Source organism: Lactuca serriola, chromosome 5 (genome assembly GCF_051521515.1).
Source record: "Lactuca serriola cultivar US96UC23 chromosome 5, Lser_US96UC23_V15, whole genome shotgun sequence".
NCBI lineage: Eukaryota > Viridiplantae > Streptophyta > Magnoliopsida > Asterales > Asteraceae > Lactuca > Lactuca serriola.
In genome coordinates, this window is record NC_136412.1 from 123,527,073 (window position 1) to 123,547,438 (window position 20,366).

The 20,366-nt window shown below is 34.8% G+C and overlaps 1 protein-coding gene across 1 annotated transcript; it reads left to right on the plus strand.

The window, feature by feature from the left end:
• The first annotated feature begins 1,537 nt into the window (after window positions 1-1,537).
• Window positions 1,538-17,153, plus strand: LOC145052918 (G-type lectin S-receptor-like serine/threonine-protein kinase At4g27290). The gene is made up of 7 exons (XM_079000840.1): window positions 1,538-2,841; window positions 15,027-15,182; window positions 15,283-15,440; window positions 15,558-15,768; window positions 15,856-16,093; window positions 16,184-16,334; window positions 16,671-17,153. The coding sequence occupies exons 1-7, from the start codon at window positions 1,566-1,568 to the stop codon at window positions 16,953-16,955; spliced, it is 2,475 nt and encodes an 824-aa protein (XP_078856966.1). The 5' UTR covers window positions 1,538-1,565; the 3' UTR covers window positions 16,956-17,153.
• The last annotated feature ends 3,213 nt before the right edge of the window (window positions 17,154-20,366 follow it).

The following is a 20,366-nucleotide window of genomic DNA, read 5'->3' on the forward strand; positions in this document are numbered from 1 at the left end:
CAGATATACAATCAAACATCATGGTTTCTTACTCAGTCATGATTTCTTACCAAGACAGACCTTTCCCAGTCAACACTTTCGCAATCAGTAACTATCAAACGAGACCTATGTTTGTGTTTCCTCCTAAAGGGTTGTATTTTATTCTTTTCATGTTTTCTTTTGATGACTGTTTATACCCTAATAGGTATCTAAACAATTTGTTTTTTTCTAATCATATTTGGTTATGTTATCTTTATGATTATGGATTATTATGACACTTTTAGGAAATATCTTGATATTTTTTTTGAAATCTTAGGATGCGTTTGGTATAGAGACATGAAATTATAGCAGAGATTGAAAATATAGAGAAAGGGAATTAAAATGGGGAAATAAATTTGATTACACTGTTTGGTAGAACAAAGAAATTACTAGAGAAATGATCATAGGAAACATCTCTCTTGTTTGGTTGTATTAAACTATGAAATGGAAAAGAGTTTTATTATTATTTTTTTATTGTTATTTTATTCATATTCAAAATTTTTTTTATTAAAAATGCATTATAATGTACATTTTAATTTGTTAAAATATGCATCTTAATCATGAACTACTTATCGCTCAACTGATCAAGAAAAAAAAAGTTTAATAATTAAGTTTTTTTTAATCTCTACGCAAATGTTTGAAAAAAAAAAAAGTAAGAAGCAACAATCAATTGATTTCATGAATCAATTGTGTACATAAAAAATGAACTTCAATTGAGAATTAATAGCAGGTTAAGATTTAGATTGGAAGAGATTTGTAGGGCATATCGACACCAAAAGAAGATTTGGCCAATTCCAAAAATAATTTGGCCAATTCCAAAAATGAAAGCAGCAGAAATTGATATATGGGATTAAGATTTAAATTGTGGATGTAGTTGGCAAGGCTGAAGTCCGATCATTTCATTTCTCGGTCTTTTTTTTTTTTTTTTTTTTTTTTTAAATTTCTCTTAGAGTTGATTTTTCTTTTTCCCACCTTTTCTCTATTAATTAAAGAGAAATATTACGAGGGAATGGGATTCATTTTTTTTTTTATTTCTATATATTTTTAATACAAACCAAATTGACTCTATTTCTCTCCTTTAAATTTTCTGTACCAAACCCACCTTAAAATAGGTAATAAATCTTGAAATAAATTTCATGAGCCTCAACTCTCACATCCATAGCCCGAGTAGGCATGCGTGGGTAGATGTACGTGTAGGATTGGTCATGGCCCTTAACCTTAAGACAAAAAAAAGCCTTATAAACTCCATCAAGATTCTTCCTCTCTTTAAATTAACCAACTTGTAAAATAACCATTTAAATTTCCAAGAGAAATTTACATTCTAACATGCCCAGGTAACCTCATAACCCACTTATGCAAGTGGGGCTCGGTGCTGGTTTGGTCAACCAAATGCCGTTTTCGCACCATGATTCTTTCTAATACCAAATTGATTATAACGACTTCTTGGGTCAACCCTTCTAGTCTTCTTTCTTCTCCCACCACACAACCTTCTTTGGAAAAATACATATATTCTAAAAGAAATTTACAATTCAGAGAAGAGAACGTCAATGGAAAACTTTCACAATTTATTTATTTTTGGTCTTCAGTTTTTCTTTCTGGCTACGTGTTCACAAAAAGACACGATAGAATATGATCAAGCCATCCGCGATGGCGATACCCTTGTTTCCTCCAATGAAATGTATGAACTTGGGTTTTTTAGTCCTGGAAGCTCTAGGAACCGGTATTTGGGGATATGGTACAAGAACATATCCCCACAGACAGTGGTGTGGGTTGCTAACAGGGAGACGCCAATAACAGATTCATCTGGTGTTTTTAGAATCGACACCAGCGGATCCCTACGGGTTATCCTTAGTAGCAACAACACTGGTATCTGGTCATCTAACCTCGGCCTAGTATCTCACACAACAGTACATTCAGTGGCGCAACTTTTAAACTCTGGAAATCTGGTTCTCAGAACATCCGGTGAGGAAAGTTTGATTTGGCAAAGTTTTGATTACCCTGGGGACACATTTCTTCCAGGGATGAAATTGGGGAAGGACCTGGTCACTAGGCTAGATAGGCGGTTGACGTCATGGAAGAGCCTCGACGACCCTTCACCCGGCCCATATGTATCATTCATGGATACAAACGGGTTCCCTCAGTTGTTTGAAGAACAACAAGATTCGGTTCCACACTTGAGATTGGGACCATGGAACGGTATTACCCTCAGTGGCATGCCTAGCTTGGGATCAAACCCTATATTCACACACGAATTTATTTTCGATGATAAAGAGGTTTACTACGGGTACATACTTGTTAACAGTTCAGGCGTCACGCGTGTGTATCTGAGTCCAGAAGGAAACATGCTACGACTAAACTGGATCGAAAGAACACAGACGTGGTTCCTATACTGGAACGCAAATATTGACATATGCAGCCGATACGGACTATGTGGTCCATATGGAAGTTGCAACAAGAACAACTCACCGCCTTGTAGCTGTATGGAAGGGTTCGTACCACGAAACCCAGATGAATGGAGTGCCTCAAAGTGGTCAAGTGGGTGTCGTCGTAGAACATCTTTAGGTTGTCAGAATGGGGATGGTTACCGAGTCTTTAAAAACGTTAAGATGCCAGACACTCAGCGTTCATGGTACAATCGGAGCATGACACTTGGCGAATGTGAGACAGCCTGCAAGCAGAATTGCTCATGCGTAGCGTATGCAAATATCGATATAAGAATGAACGGAATCGGATGCTTGCTGTGGTTCGATGATCTAATGGATATTGGAACAGTGGATGAAAGCCAGGATCTTTATGTAAGAATGGCCGTCTCCGACTTGACCAGTAAGCTCATTTTCATATTAATTCTTTACCTGTTTTCGGATTTATATACATTTAGTCATTGAGTTTTTTCTTTTTTGTCTATATTTTCTCATTGAACTTGTTGAACCGTTTAAAAAACATCCTTATGACCTGCTATCGGAGGTTTAGCCGGTTTCCGGTGTATCTGACACCTCCGGCAATGCTCCGGTCATCTTCTCCGGCGAGTATCCGGCAAACTCAAAAACTTCGGTCTATTCTCTCTCTCTCTCTCTCTCTCTCTCTCTCTCTCTCTCTCTTTCTCTCTCTCTCTCTCTGTCTCTGTCTCTCTCTCTCTCTCTTCATTTTTTCTCTTCAAATAGGTTACATACATCGGATTTGTGATAAATGACATGAAAAACTCCTCTTTTCTTTTATAAAATCGTGTGTGTGCTCTGACAAGAAACAAACAGGACCGAACAAGATGGGTGCTCCCCATCTCTTTCAAACTCGATCTCCAAGCATCGAGCAATAAGAAGAATCGATTGCCATCATTCCAATCTTCCCTACTCCTAACTTGCTCTAACGCCTCAACCATGCCAGACATTACTAGGTCTCACCCTCATGAGTCACATTCACACACCTAATGATTCACGATACTCTGTGACACTATTTAATCCTATTAAACATTATGATCATAGAGTACCCTGTTCTTGTCATCATTCCATCACCCAACTAGGGATATACCGCCTCTACCACATGCTATAAGCTTAACCTCAAATGACCGAATGGTCTACTCACCCAAGATAACATACTCAATCAGGGCTTGTCCACTGGTATCACCAAAACTAGCATAACCAAACGGGACTCTCCCGCAGGTCTCACCCAAGCTAGCATAGCCAAATAGGCCTCGCCCATAACCGGGAGCTATACTAGTCTAACCACTAATATTGCTTTAAGAGTCCTTCTGCATCAATACAGAGCAACTAAATAACAGAAAAGAGTTTGACTCAACCTGATAGAAGTTTGTGCTCCTCTCACAGTCTTTCAACCCTTCTTGCAACAGCCAAACTCATCCTAATGAATAATACGACGAATCTATAGTATTGTCATACATCTAAATTTGCCATGGGCCGTGCCCATGGTCTTGCCAACTATTCACAAAACTGATCCTCTATCCACATGAGCTGAAATTCCACCTGCTGAACCCCAAACATGCGTTAAGATCGTGCTTCGAACCCCAAAGCCTTCATCAGAAAATAAAAGGCTAAGATCGTGCTGAACCCTCAACCTGAGTCTAGCTACGATCCCATACCGCACCACTACTTAAGCTTTATGTCCTCAAACAAGATGACCAAAATCTCCACATTTTCCAATCCAAGACATCTAAATGGGCCCATCCTGGGGTATATTTCAACGCAAACATACAATAGTGGGTCCATCCTAGGATGTATTCCAACTCAAACATACATGCCAAAGTCACAAAGACAATTAGTTATAACGCCCACATCTTTGAGCTAGATAAAATAAATAATAGTTATAATTTAAATCCCTGATTAGGATTCCCATTATTTGTGCGCATTGCAGACTACATATTATCAAGCCATTTTAGTAATTTATCGATAAGCGACGAAATGGAAATCTTGATGGAAGATTATTTAGGAAAAATAATCTTGATGGAAAATATAGGAGTTGCAATATGAATCTTGTACATATAGAGCATACTAAAATCCAACTTCATACGTATTGAAGTTATAGACTTCTAAAGTTTCATGATTAGTCAACGTATAGTAAATAATAAATCGGAGATAGGCTGCTTATTAGCCTAAGTAACCTAAACGAAAGACGTGGCAATCGTTAAACCGAGAGTATGCATGTAAAGAATGCACAAATCTGACTTCGTAAAAGAAAGTTATGATTTTTCTAAGTTCCAGCATAGTAGTGTGCAACACTGATATTGACTTTTAGATCGGTTGATTATTCGCTGAAACAATCTAAACAAGAATCGAAGATCTAGTTCATAGGAACCTAGCAATATAAAGACAGTCGAGAACGAACGTCGAAAGAGAGAGTTATGGATTTTTAACAGACTTTAACAATCTAAGCCTATTAAAAGTATAACTTTTAAAAAAATTCAAATTAGCCGACGGAGTCTAATTGAAACTTGCGGATCACGAGGATAGTTAAGTGTGGACATAAAACTTGTTGAAAACGAAGCTCGTATGAAGAAAATATGACCTTTCTAGGGAACATAAATTCTTCGTGCGCACCCGCACACAACAACAAAGTGCATCGTGCATATTGACACTCCATCCAGAATACGACACGTGGCACCATGAAGAAAGTGACATGTCAGTCTCTTCCGACCAGATGCATGATGTGCACCTTATCAATGTATGGCACACAGCCCAAAATCAGCTATAAATAAGAGTTGATTTTAATTCACTTTTCTTCACACCTCCCATCAATTCCCTCCGGATCTCTTTCCACTCTTTAGTCCCGATACTCTCGAGTTCCCCACCTCTTCGATAAAGCCTTGGTGTCAGGTAGTCGGTGAATAGAAGCTCCCAGGTCAGAGTTATGCCCGTGTAATTCCTGATTTTCACTAGATTCCGTTGTAAGTTAAGCTACACTTATTTTATTTACGTGTAACTTTTAATTATAGTCATATTCGTTATTGTGAACTTATAATTAACATTTTTCAGTGATTCCAAGTCATTATACTGATTGATCTACTCATGGGAGTGATTTCTAGGCTGGATTTAGTGAGGTGTTTAAAGTGGGAGTTCCAAACAGTATACCATGTATATGAAATGACCCTACCTCCGATATGATCCTACATGGTTATTCCTTACTTGATGGATCTTTATGTAGATATTGGGACTATTGAGGAATCTAGACAACAATTATTATAGTCGCCAAGATTATGAAACTAGACTAAGCCTTAATAGTTTATACATCTAAGTCCCTTTAGAAGTGCGAAGCGAAGCGCTACCGAAATCGTTAGTCACCAAGTTTATCAAGTGAGTGCATAGTCTCTTTCATGACCATGATTTAATACAAGTATTAACTAAAGTCTCAATATTTGTTGGTAGTCGTATGTAAATTATGTGCTTATTGCCTAGATTATATGTTAAGATCTATATATATATATATATATATATATATATATATATATATATATATATATATATATATATATATATCATGCTATCTGTGAACCAAGTATGGTTCTATTTTCTATTAGGATAAATAGATAACTATATATAATAATATTAGAAGTAGCATTGTTAAGAAGATAAATGAACAATAATACCTAATACTCTATAGACAATACATATACACAAAAGATAGGTTAGTGTCACCCAAGAATAGAGTTGGTATTAGAAGCTGGTTACAAGAGTTGTAATCTAGTCTAGGGATACATGTAGACTTATGGATGATACTTAGTTCAATTAGGTTTAATCTTGGGTAGTCTCATACGAGAATGTGTGTAAGTTAGGAACGGAAAGTAAAGTTATGTTCTACGACATTCTCATGTGTTGATGTGAAGTAACTCCGTACGGGAGTACATTATATTATTTCCCTTAGATAACCAGACATGGTAGGTACTGATTAGACAACTGTAATGGTATGTCTGGTCACTTCCAAGAGTAGGTGAGAACACTTGATCATTCTAGATAATCTTATGAATACATTGGTGGCATGAGCTCATTACTCACAGACATGGATGAAATGGAATACAATATTCGTCAAATACTCTAATGACCTATATGTCTTTTTGATTACACTAGCAAAGGAAGCCCTTAGACAAGTAGTTAAGCTTTCCAACTGCTCATCAAGAGAGATAATTTATCTCTGACAATATGTGAGGATCGTTAGGAATTGATAGGTGGGAATGTAAACTTATATGGGGATTGTATGGTAACAGTTGATTTTGTTGGCCTAATAATTAAGGAATATTATCATAACAATAACGTGGGATGGAAATCCCTATGCATCTCACCAGGTTTCCCAACCCGACCCACTCAATTTATATGCATCACAGGTATAAAGACTCAAGCTACCAGAACTTGATTAGGATGCTGAGTCATTAAAAGACTGCCTGCGATAGAGTTCAGGACCATTAGGTCTATACGCTCTAACCTATGTTTTGGTATCGATTATGACATCCTTAGGATTTTATTAAATTTAGAAAATCAATTTTACTCAAAAGTTTTCAATATATTGGAAATTTCTCATCAATGATAATATATGCGTAAAAAAAGTTTTAATTGGTTCTAAAAATTAGAGGATGTCACGTTAGCGTTCTACACAACACAATCTAGTGGGCTGGCAATGGCGCCTTCGGCCCACGAGTATAATGAGAAGACTCACCTAACTCACGAAATCAGCTAAACCAATGCTCAAAGCTCGCAATAGATGGTACACTAACCCTATTAAAACATATATGGTCTAACCTTAGTCTATACACTAAATTAAACCATCTTGACCAAAAGTCAACCCAGATCAACAAGTCAATGATCAAGGTCAAATTCAATTGCCAAAACATCAAGCATTAAGCCTCATGTTGTGACTAACCCTTGGTTACATCGTGAGAAATCACTTTGTTTGATCCCAACTCGCTTTGATCCAACTCATCCCACACGGTCACGGACAACTCACTCAGCATACATCATGACGTGAACCCTCCTTGGTCAAGTCATGAGCAAAACAGGGCAACCTAATCGCAAGAACCATCTTGGTCACATGGTGACACCCTCAGTGTCACGTCATGACTTCAGTCTGAAACCTCCCCTTAATGATTTGAGTCCTTAATCTAATAAGTCTCCAACTCTAACTTTTTTAGAAGCTTAAGGGGACTCCAAAGGTCCATAAAAATGCTTACTTTATGGACATGCATGTCCTTAATACATTCTAGTTCAAAAGTGATGAAATAACACCAAAACTCACATGTATGGATCCAATCCTAAACCAACTCCTAGATCTAAATCTTATGATACTCAATGGACCATTAGAATGCATAAAGTTTCCAACCTTATGAATTGCTTCCATTTCAACTTGCTAAAACATGAAGAACATGGGACAAAAAGCTATATCTAGCAACATTAAGCAATAAAGTTTAGATCTTGGACACTTATAAAGGTCCAAATTGAGCACAAGATGATGATGATGATGATGAGGTATCCTTATTAGATCCACAACTAGAGCACCTCTTTCTCCTTTTTCTTCTCCTTCCTCAAGCTATCAAATGCACCAAAAGGGCCAAGAACCACCAATGGAATTAGGGTTAGGTTTTTTTTGGGTTTAAGGGTAATAGAGGCTGATAAGAAACACTAAAATTGACTTAGAGGGGTTTTAATACAAAGGAAACCCTAAAAGATTATGGACTTATGCTGCAGCAGGCATCATGTCGTTACCACCTATATGTCATGCGGTGAGAACAATTCTGAAATATGTCTCTCACTTTGGCCTGTCAAATCGTGACCACCCTATGGTTACGTCGTGACACCCAATTTTCTAAAAAAATTAAGCTTTTGACTCCATTAAACCCTAAATCAATCTATCCTGGAAAGAAGGGTGTTACATTTAGAAATCATTTTCTTTGCTTCTCGTTTTTCCTCTTTGTATCTTTTGTTTGCTCTCACTCTTTACATGTTGTCTTTACATGAAAAAAGCTCCTTGAAGCAAGTTTGTTTTTCCTTGACCTTATCTCGTTCTTCTATGTTCCACCGACATGATTATCTATGCTACTTAACCTACTCTATCAAAACCCTAAGGGTGTTAAAGCCACCTCTCTAATGGTTTTAAACATACTATTACATAACATATATGCATTTGATGTGTGTTTGGCTATAATAAATAATTTTTCATTAACCTTACCCCTGAAATCTCTAGTAATACCTCCCTTCATATGTTTCCAAAGAATCCTAGTTCTTGCAACTTTAGCTACCTTATTTGGGCTCCTAACCAAGAACAAGGCTCATCTGAAAAGGCCTTGCAATCAATGCATGAACACCGGTCTTGTTTATGAACCAATATCCAGTTAATTTGGTTGTAATGCCCCCCATTTTGAAAAGGTAATTACGTGCACATTCCACTTTTTAATGGACGTTTTGAGATCACCAAATCATGTGCAGTTGCAAAAACAAGCAATGTATGTCCTCTTCATTCCTAGTACCAAAACTGAAACCCCTATGCACTCCCTCATACCCATCAATTTACCTTCCTATATGCATATTAAATTCCACCCTTGATCTTATTATTGGTCCTCTAGTATGCTCCTAAGTAAATTATTTAACAATTCCTAAAAATTATGTATTTTTTACTCCTCTAACCCGACATGTGGGACGTAAGCAAATCATATATTTACCACATCCTCAACTATAACCTTGATCATCATAATCATATCACAACGTTTAGAAACTTTAATTACATTGTCTTTGAACTCTGAAGACACCAAAATACCCACCCCATTTCTCGCCTTCTCAGCATCGAAGTACCACAACTTACACCTATAACACTCTCTAGCTTGTACCCCCTTCCATTTAGTCTCTTGGATACATGTAATATCCACTCTTTTAGTCCTTAAAACATTGGTCAACTCCAATAACTCTGTATTTAAGAAACCTAAATTCAAGTTACATACTCTAAGTCTAATATCCTCTACACCCCTAGGTCTCACTCATCCCCTATGAACCCTCGACACTTTGATAATGACACGAACTCATGCTACCACGTAAAACATGAGTCGGTATGTTTAACTATGTATTCAAGTCCCAACAAAAAACTAAAAGCAAATACAAAATTAAATATAAGTAGTAAGAAAAGTGGTAGTAACAGCAAACTAACAATTACTAAAGTAGTAAACTAGTTAGATTTGATAGCTAAAGTGCACGAAAAAACATAAACAAACTAAACAATTTGATGACAAATAGTGAAATGTATGCAAAAAGGAGAGCAAATAGAACGGGGCCAAATGTGGGGTTTAAACAAGAAAATATATTTATAAAAGTGACTTATACTATGTTTGTATGCATCACATGCGGAAAGGAATAAACATAAATTATATAATTTGTTAGTTAGCAAGACATTTAAATTACGGTTGTCATCAAATATGTGTCATGGAAAACCAACCAATGTGTTATCAACTGAACCATGTAAGTTAGTAGACATTATGTTTCATAGATAACATATTTTGTTGGTAGTACTCTACCTCTTGAGTAATCATGGTATAGTAATAATGTAAAAATTTAAATACAACGGTATTAAAGTACGAAGTTCACCCTTAATTTAAATACGTAAATTGACAACGATACTATAATCACGATATATAATTTTTTTTTACCAATTATAGTTGGTACGATACACGGTTTGTAGAAAATATGATATGTACCTTATCTAGTTCACCATAAATTTAAATAGGTAAATTGACAACTCTTAATGGTGTATTAAAAGTAGTATAATTCAAAATAGGATGTCAAAATAGAAGGCTAAAATACAACAAAGCAAGTCCTATAAGGAAAATGGGGATGCCATTCGGAGACTATACGTGGATAATCTTAGGAGAATGGGTATGGAGAGGTTTATATGCATAGCATCTGACATGAAACCCTCTTTCTATGCATGAACATCGCCTCAAATGGGCATAAGTGTTTTTTTTGGAATGAACTTCTTCACGGAAAGTAGCAAGTCTAGAATAAAAAACCGTGTGGTTCACTAATTTTTCTATAGAGAATATTCGATACAAATTCAAAGATTTTATGGGTGAGGTATGTCCAAAATTAATTTTAAGGTAGGTCATAAAAATTTTCCATATAAATTCTAGATAAGTTAATAACTTAGGTGGGTCCTAGGACCCACCTTGCTTATACCTAACCTCGCCCCTATTCACAGATGATTACAAACTTATTGATGAGTTGCTAGAAAACGGTTAATAATTTGACCATTGAGAGGAATTCGTTGGCCATAATTTTTATATTATTTTTTAAAATAAAAACCAAACCATATTTACCTATTTTTCAGAACCAAATAAAGCTTTTTCTTTACACCTTAATATTTCATGATGTCTTTGTTGCGAAAAATCTCAACTTAATAAAATATTTTGAGATAACAAATAATGTTTCAAAATATCAAAAAACTAAGGATGTCATAATTAATATCCAACATAACTTACAACATAAAGACATATAGTCCTAAATACTATTACATATATGTCACTTATTTCACTCGGCATCCTATTGAGTTCCCAACAACCTTAGTATCACTACCTGTGATGCCTATAAATTGAGTGGTTCATGTTGGAAAACCTGGTTAGACACATAGGGTTTCAATCCCATAATATCTACAATGATAAACAACCATATAAAATAATTCTTCAAAACAAACATTACCAGACAATATAAATAAATAATCAAATGTAGACCTCTACCTATACATACTCGGCCCAATCGATTCCCACAGACCTAATTCAACGATTAGTTGGAACAATCACCTTGACTCCACGACTAGGGGATTCCTTGGCCAATGCCAGTCATTTAAAGGCAAGCAACATTTAGAGTATTTGATAAATATGGTATCCTATTTTATCCACGTATGTGGGTTATAAGTCCACAATAGAAAATTAATTCACAAGACCTTTTAGACTAAACAAGTGTTGTCATCCTACTCTGGTAGATAACCCGAACATACCTACTAGTTGTCTAATACAGACCCACCATTTCTGGTTGTCTAGAAAGTGGAGGACTACTACACTCCGCTTAATCTCATACGTTACCCCGAGTAAAATTATTTATTTATTCAACTTACTTCGAACTAACTATCATTTACAAGCCTTAGTATATAACTAAAACAATATTAAAATACAAGCAATCGACTTCCAATATAGTTTCTTGTTCATGCAATACATCAAAACAAAATATATACATTTAGCACAAAACACATGTAAAAATCATTTATTATATATTTAATCTTTAATTCAATAAATACTTTTATTAAGATTACACTCTTGAAAGTAACTATGCACTTACTTAATTATAAGTGAAAGTCTCTTGGTTAAGTTAGCGCTTCGCCTACTACCTTATATTTTCCATTTAAAAGACCTAGATACAAATATTACTAAGTCTTAGTATTTGTTTGTATTATTCTAGATAATAACAATATTTCAGATTCCTCAAAATCCACTTGAAATACCTCACTAAGATCTAGCCTAGACATCATTCCAGTAAGTATATCGATCTTCATTTTGACTGGAATTACTGATAAATCTTTTTATAGGTTCTAATGATGACAATGAACATAAATATAAGTTACAATTAAAGCTTAATAAGTATAACTCAACTTATAAGTTTTTCTGGGAAAAGCTCGGATGTCGCGGGCAAAATTTCAACTCTGAATACTACTTTTCGATGGGCTATCCAATGTCTCAGCGTGTTGATAAAGTACTCAAAATTTGGAAATCATATATATCTCGATGGGTTTCCAGAAGAGAGTTAAGAGAAATGTGTGCCAAAAATATGAAGCAAATGGCTCTATTTATAGTAGTTCGGAAAGGGCACGTCGTGCTGTGGAGCTAGGCACATCGCACTGTGGCTACGAGTTCATCCTTTGTGGTGCCACATCACTCTGTTGTTGGGCCACATTATCATGCCAGCAGGAGAGATTTTCCATATTGTACCACGTAGCGCGCTCTGGTGAATGTCACCACACACTACTAATTTCTAAAATATCCGACAAATCATATCTTTCATATACGAGCTTGGTTTTCGACGTTATTTATATCGTCGGTTTGTATCGACGAGTACTACAATTTTCCTTTAGGTCTCAACAGCTTATTCCCATTCTACTTTCATATTACAATCTATAAAGATTACATTGTAAATGACTTTGTGGAATTCATAACTTCTTCGTATGAGCTTCGTTCTCGACATTCTTTATATGGACGAAATCTTATTCTCGAGGAAACCAACATTCGTTTATATTGTTTTTGCTAACAGGAAACCGATTTTTATTTTGTATTTTATGACACAGATTGTTGTATTGGGTGGAATGCGAAACTTCGAAAAATCATAACTTCTTCATACAAAGTCAGATTTGGGCATTCTTTATACTCAGTGGTTCATAATTATGATTACTAAAACTTTCATTAAGATTATTTATCCTAAATAATATTTTACTTATAATTTTTATTTATCGCATTTTGTTACATTTATAACCATATCTAATACAAATATTATATCACCATAATATTTATCCGTATAACATACACATAGTAATCATATACAACTAATATTTTGTAAACATGTAACATGCAGGAAAATTTCTTATTTATTTATTTGCATTAAAATTTACATTATCGACCAACGTTTTTTTCTACTAAGTGCCTAGCAGGAAATGTGGGCGTTACAACGAACACCTCCATTTTTTCTATACTCTCCAATTTTCACTAACTTACTATTGATCAAAATCAAAATACTCCAAATACCCCAAATGACCCGTAAACAAATATTCATTGATACACGCACATGTTAACATCTCCAATTTAGCAATAACCCTTGTTTACCAACCATCCATACTCGACAAACTACTTCCAACAACCTACACCACGATAATTCCATTATTCCCCATTCCAAACTTTTCAACTACCTTATCAACCTCAAACTTTTCAATTACAACCATCTTAACCCCAAACTCAAGTATCATTTTCTAAAACCTCGAAGATGACGACGACGAAAGGGTCCAAGAAACTCAGCCACCACCAAGAAGAAGACAAAGGAAAGGAAAGGTTAAAAAAGGTAGTCGAGATTGGACCGAAGAAGAGGAAGAGATGTTAGAAAGAGATTGGATATCTATATCGAAAGACAACGAAAATGGAAACACACAATTAGAAGAGAGTTATCGAAATCATTTTTTACACAACTTTCACATGGAAATAGGAAAGGGTACATGTTGGATGTACGACACGAACAACAGAAAATGTTTTGAACTACGAGCAAATTGCACCAAATTTAATGACATTTTTGAAAATCTTAAAAAATGCACAAAAGTGGGAGCAACAATTTCAATATTTTATCAACCTCTTCCCAACAAAACAAGTTTACCAAGGATGGTAAATCATTCAGCCACCAAAAAGAGTGGCTAGCTTGTCATGAGGGTCCAAAATGGGTCCCTACTCCGGAATCGCTTTCAGAATCCAGACACAAACAAATGGATGAGAACATCCGAGTCAGATGTGGGTTTTGTCCTCAGCCTCAATAATGACATCGGCCAGACCGAAGGGGAGGGGAGGTCCAACGGAAGTCATATTTCGTCGACCAATCGGAAGGGATAAAGCTAAATGGGTGGTATCATCGTCCGCAACAAAAAGGACCAATGACATACTTTCGGAAAAAATAGACAAATATCTAGATTTTTAGAAAAAAAAAAAGTTCAAATAATCATAGGAAGTTCCTAGCCAAAAAACAATACTTATCGACCTTAAAATTTTGAACATAATGCCCCAACCGGATATCTAGCCGGGAAATCTAGCAACATTTTTAAAACTTCAACAAAAGTCCGCGAAAAATATGACGATTAGTTTATTTTCTAGTTTTATCTATTTATATATGTTGTAATATCTATGTTTGAATATTAGAAATGTAAGTTTAAATTTTGATCTTTTAGCATTTATGTAGTTTTGGTTTGTAATGTAAGTTTTTAATGTTATTTTTTTATTAGTAAAATGTTTATTTTGGTTTTGAAATTATGGTTTTTTCTTTAATGTGATATCAAAAAGAAAAATATAAAAAGTGTAGATGAAGTGGAATGGTAATCATTTCTAAAGGTTTGTGGTGTGGTAGTATATGAGTTTACGTTTTGAGTAGCTTGACAAATAATGACCATACCCCTTAACTTTAGTGGTAAACTATATAAAAATATACTTAATGTAATTATGTAGTCAAGTCCAACAAAAAATATGAAGTGTTATATGCTAATGATTAATTAATTAATGGTAAATGATTGTTAAAAAAATTAGGTGTTTTCGTGGTTGACATTGTGAATATTCGGTTTTTGTTACAGTCCTGTACATCTTTCTATTAGATACAAATCCTATTTTTTGGTGCTTTGTATTTTTTATTGAAGAACTAATCTTGATTCATTTTTCCTTATTTAACATAACCTTATACATACATACATGTTACTGTTAGTTCGGGTTATCAAAGATCATTAACTTATTATTGTTTTACTACTAGTTCCATCAATCACGGAATCAACCTCCAAACCTGGTTCCGACAAAAAGAGGAAAAGAATCATAGTTGTGGCGTCAATTTTATCTAGTATGGTGATCTTGAGTTTAGCAATCTTGTATGGTTGGAGAAAGAATAAAAGATCCCATATGAAAATACCAGGTATAATTCTTTAATTATTTTGGTTATTTGTAGGGAAACTGTAAGATATAATAATTTGAAATATGAATCGTTCATTAACTTGGTTTGTTACAAATTGCAGATGAAGTTGTGCAAACCATTGATGAAGAGTATACCATGGAGAGTCGAGAGGGCGATACAGAGTTATCGTCTTTTAGCCTGATTAAGATATCCAAATCTACTAATGCTTTTGCGAATGACAAGAAGCTCGGAGAAGGTGGCTTTGGTCAGGTTTTCAAGGTAACAAAGTTAACTAACTATAGTTCTTGTGATTTATTTCATCAACGGTTAATCGATTTATAATTGTAAAATACATTTTAATTCTTTTTTAATATCTTAATGCCATTTAATTTTTAGGGTGTGTTGGATGATGGAAAAGAAATAGCTGTGAAAAGGTTATCCCAAACTTCAAGACAAGGTCTTGGTGAGTTAAAAAATGAAGTTAAATTCATAGCTAAGCTTCAACATCGAAATCTTGTAAAGCTTTTTGGATACTGCATACAAGGAGATGAAAATATGTTGGTCTATGAATACATGCCTAACAGAAGTCTGGACTTATTCATATTTGGTACAACTGCTTCTACACACATGTTTCTCCATTTTTCTTTCCAAGTTTTTCTTACTGTAAGTTATACTAATAATCTACATTGGCCAGATAAAATAAAAAGTTCAGTACTAGATTGGCCAGATCGTTTTCGCATCATTCATGGCATTGCTCGAGGACTCCTCTATCTTCATCAAGATTCACGATTTAAAATTGTTCATCGAGATCTCAAAGCGAGCAATATATTACTGGATGTTGACATGAACCCAAAGATATCAGACTTTGGTTTAGCAAGGCTATTTAGAGAACATGAAAACGAAGCGAATACAAATAACATAGTTGGAACTTTGTAAGTATCCAAAAAATAAACATGTGACATTCATTTTGTATATTGTACTTCTTCAAGTCATATGTTTAAATCTTCATATTTTTCCTTTAGGGGTTACTTGTCACCAGAGTATGCTGTAGATGGGACTTTCTCGGAAAAATCAGATGTCTACAGTTTTGGAGTTCTAGTGTTGGAAATAGTGAGTGGGAAGAAAAATAGGGGATTCTTTCACGAAAAGGATAGTGATAATCTTCTTGCACATGTACGTTCTACAATATATGTTCCTTTTTAGCTAAATTAATCGACTCAATAGTGATACGATTTCCAATAAGTTATTAACACTAGTTTTTATTTTTTGCGGAATAATGCTTCATGGTGATAGTCATTTTTCCCCATTCAGCTACTACTTTCTTTATTAAATTTCTCAGGATTTTTTTCTTTTATTTTCCTATAATTTTCTAAAGTATTTTTCAGATATTTTTTTAATCCAAATAATCCTTAATCAGAATAAAAGAAAATAAAGCCTAAAACTACTGTAGTAAAATAAAAATAAATTACCTAGAAATGATTGTTGTTGATGTTTCTTTCCATTTTTTAGGCATGGAGACTTTTTGAAAAAGGTATGGCTGAGGAGCTACTTAGTGCGGATATCCGTGATTCATGTGTCCCCTCGGAAGTACTTCGGTCGATACATATCGGTCTTTTATGCGTACAACATTACGCAAAAGACAGACCAAATATGTCAAATGTGGTTTTGATGTTTGATAAAGAAGGTACATTGCCTCAACCTAGACAACCTGCATTTTTTGTCGAAGGTAGTATACCTCATACTAATCTAGTATCTGTCAATGACATCACGTTGACAACACTAGAACCTCGCTAATATTTAAATTTTTCCATGTCAAAGATGTGTACAAAAAATATTGTGGAATACATGGGCAGGAAAACATTTTGTTACATAAGTATTATAACTCGTCAGGGTTGTATGCATGCACTAAGTAGCAGAAACATAAAAATGTAGGTTACGGATAATTTACATTGAGATTCAGTTTAATCATACAAGAGAAGCATTTTTAGTTTATTTTGCATTGTGGAAATTTGTTGTGTAAATATGAAACTAAGGTGTTGTTTGTTTATTCTGAGACAAAATGTATGCAGTCTGCAGACCACATCTGTATACCTTTGTAGTAGAAAATGTGGACCAAACACATGCAATCTCAAAGAAGAAGACTGTTTGTCATTAAACATCTGCAGACTGTTAGAATAAACTAAAATTTAATTAAACTGACTTAAAAAAACTTCAAAGAGTTTCTTAATAATTTTTTGACTTTATTATAGATAATTAATAAATGTGGATAAACTTTTATGTATTATTTTATAAAAAGTGAAAATAAAATGGTACGAATTCCTATATATATATATATATATATATATATATATATATATATATATATATATATATATATATATATATATATGATAAAAACCAACAATCTTTGTCTAATGTCCCTCCTAAGAAATTTTTTTATTTTTAATTAAGATAAAATCTTCATTTGCATAGAATCCTAGTTATGAAAACACATTTTCTCCAAATACAATTGTTTGAGAATCATAGTAGTATAAATCAAGTGGAATCCCCACTTTTGTTGATATGTGTGTATAGTCACGCCTTCACCTTCCCACGAGCACCAATGGTATCTAAAAAATATTTAATTCACAACTGTAAGCTAAAGCTTAGTGAGTTCCCTGGAAATATCACATACAACACAACATATAAACAACTATGGATTATTATCAACCCCGATGACTACCAGCAGTCCCAATGGGCTAAACAGCATGTACTATGATTTATTAGCAACCCTAGGGACTGTCGGTAGTCCCAATGGGCTAACAACACACCTTGTGGGTTATCAGCAACCATGGGGAATATCAGCAGTCCCAATGGGCTAACAACATGACCTGGAGCTATCAGCAGCTCAAAATCACATAACAAAAATCAGCAAATAAGATCATAAACATAGGCAACACCTACACTAGTCTACCAAACTAACATCTCACTATCAGACATTGGTCTTCAAAGAGTACTTCACATCCCACTAGCATATCACTAATGAATGCATAACTATATTAATTAAGAGGTGAGATAGACAGTTAAACAGGTGATCCCATGTTGTAGATTCAACCAAACAAGGAATAGGCAAGAAATCCTAGATCAAGAGTTCTAAGGCTATCCTACATCATTACATACAACCCCTAGAGCACTCAACTAGACGACTACTGACCTCTTAGTACTCTAACCAACATACCACTACCCCTATGTCAATATAACAGCTATGAGTTATCATCAACCCTGAGACTATCAATAGTCGTGGAGTTATCAGCAACTCGGTAAATTCTCATAATAACCATCAGCTACTAAGACTCAACTAGTCTAGCATGCACCATACTATGAAATAAGTAATATAATAAGGAAAACTCACCTGAACTGAAGACCCAATAAAACATAGCAACACACTCACTCCATGCATTGATTGCTCCCACAAACCGACTAGCACCAAACAAATGTGGAACCTAATTCAATCCCTTAATTCCTTCAAGTTTGACCCAAATTCAAACTTGTCAAAAAGTCAACGGTCAACTATTAAACCTTCAACATGATGTGGTGGACTCTTGGCCACACCATGGCAACACCCGGACAAATCAATCGTGATATCCTCAACATGTGACATCCCAATTTCACATCCAGAAAAGATCAATTTGTTTATGCTTTATTTAAAATTAGAGTATCCTTTATAAGAATAATATTGTGAAATTTGTTCCTAAAATATGATAAGTATATTATCAAAGCATTTCCGAAGAAATGTATTTTCATTATATTAAAGACGTTGGGATGTCATCGTCAATACAGTGCATAAGCCTAAATAGAAATAGTACAGATCTTACAAATATCTAATATTCTAACCGTATATAATCCATAATCTCTCATCTGATCATCACACCTGTGCTCATTTGCCATTACCTATAATACAATATATTGAGTGGGCCAGGCTTGGGATCCTGGTGAGCATATAGGGTTTTCAACCCATAATAACTATGTATTTAATTTCATCAAACCATTCAACCCGATTACCTGTTCCCGTTATCCACATTTTCTATCCTTAAAGCATCTAATTCAAGGGACCTAGCCTAGGGATTATCATCGGGAAGAAAATACTGTTTAGGGGATTCCTCAACAATATATATCAGTAACATAACCATGAGGGGATGGAGTACACCTGGTGAACACGTAGTTCAAAAACACCTATAGGTTGCGAGCCTACCAGCGTTCTACTGGATTGTCTAGAATAGTTTGTGGTCGTCATCTATACTCTGCTAGATGACTAAATCAGCTTAAACATCGAGGCCTCTCATCATTTTGTTTAATCTATTTCATCTACTCATATTTATCCTACATGTTTATAGACATAAAATACATATACAATTTAAATCAACTAAAACATGTATAAATCGTTCATCGAACATATATATCAAGAACACAGATAATAGGCACATATAACATGTAATTTATATTAAATACTTCATATCTATGTGTAAGATAAAAGTAACTATGCACTCACTTATTAAAGTGACGACTCCAATTCGGGCAACACTTCGCTTCTAACAATTGTCTTTTCCGTTGACAAAACATAGTATTATTATGACTAAGTTTTAGTTTATTATTTATTGCGACTAATTATTAGTCTAAATTCATCATTAACTCAAAGACTACTTTCATAATCGATCAAGTAAGGAACAACCAGGTAGGATCATATCGGAGGTAGGGTCCGTTGGTATACAAAGTATACTGTTTGGGAATCCTACTTTAAACACCTCACTAAATCGTAGCCAAGACATCATTTCTGTAAGTAGATCAATCAGTATAGTGACTTTGAATCGCTGATAAATCTTGTTTATAGGTTCATAATAATGATAATGAACTTAAACATAAGTTATACTTAAAGTATGGTAAGCATAACTCACTTACAAGGGAGCTTAGCAAGGAACTGGACTTTGTGCGGGCAGAACTTTTGAGCAGAAAGCTCTTCTTCTTGGGGCTTTCCAATGCTCTAGGGCTCGCTACTAATACCTAGGAGATGATAGGGAAAGGCTTAGAGGGTTTGGGGGTGTTTAGGAGAGTTGGATAGAAAGGTGTGAAGAAAATAGTGATTTGCATCTTCTATTTATATGTTGTACACGGGCGATTGCGTCGTGACCTTGCGTAGGCACCAAGGCTTCGCTTGGTGTTGCCACGTGG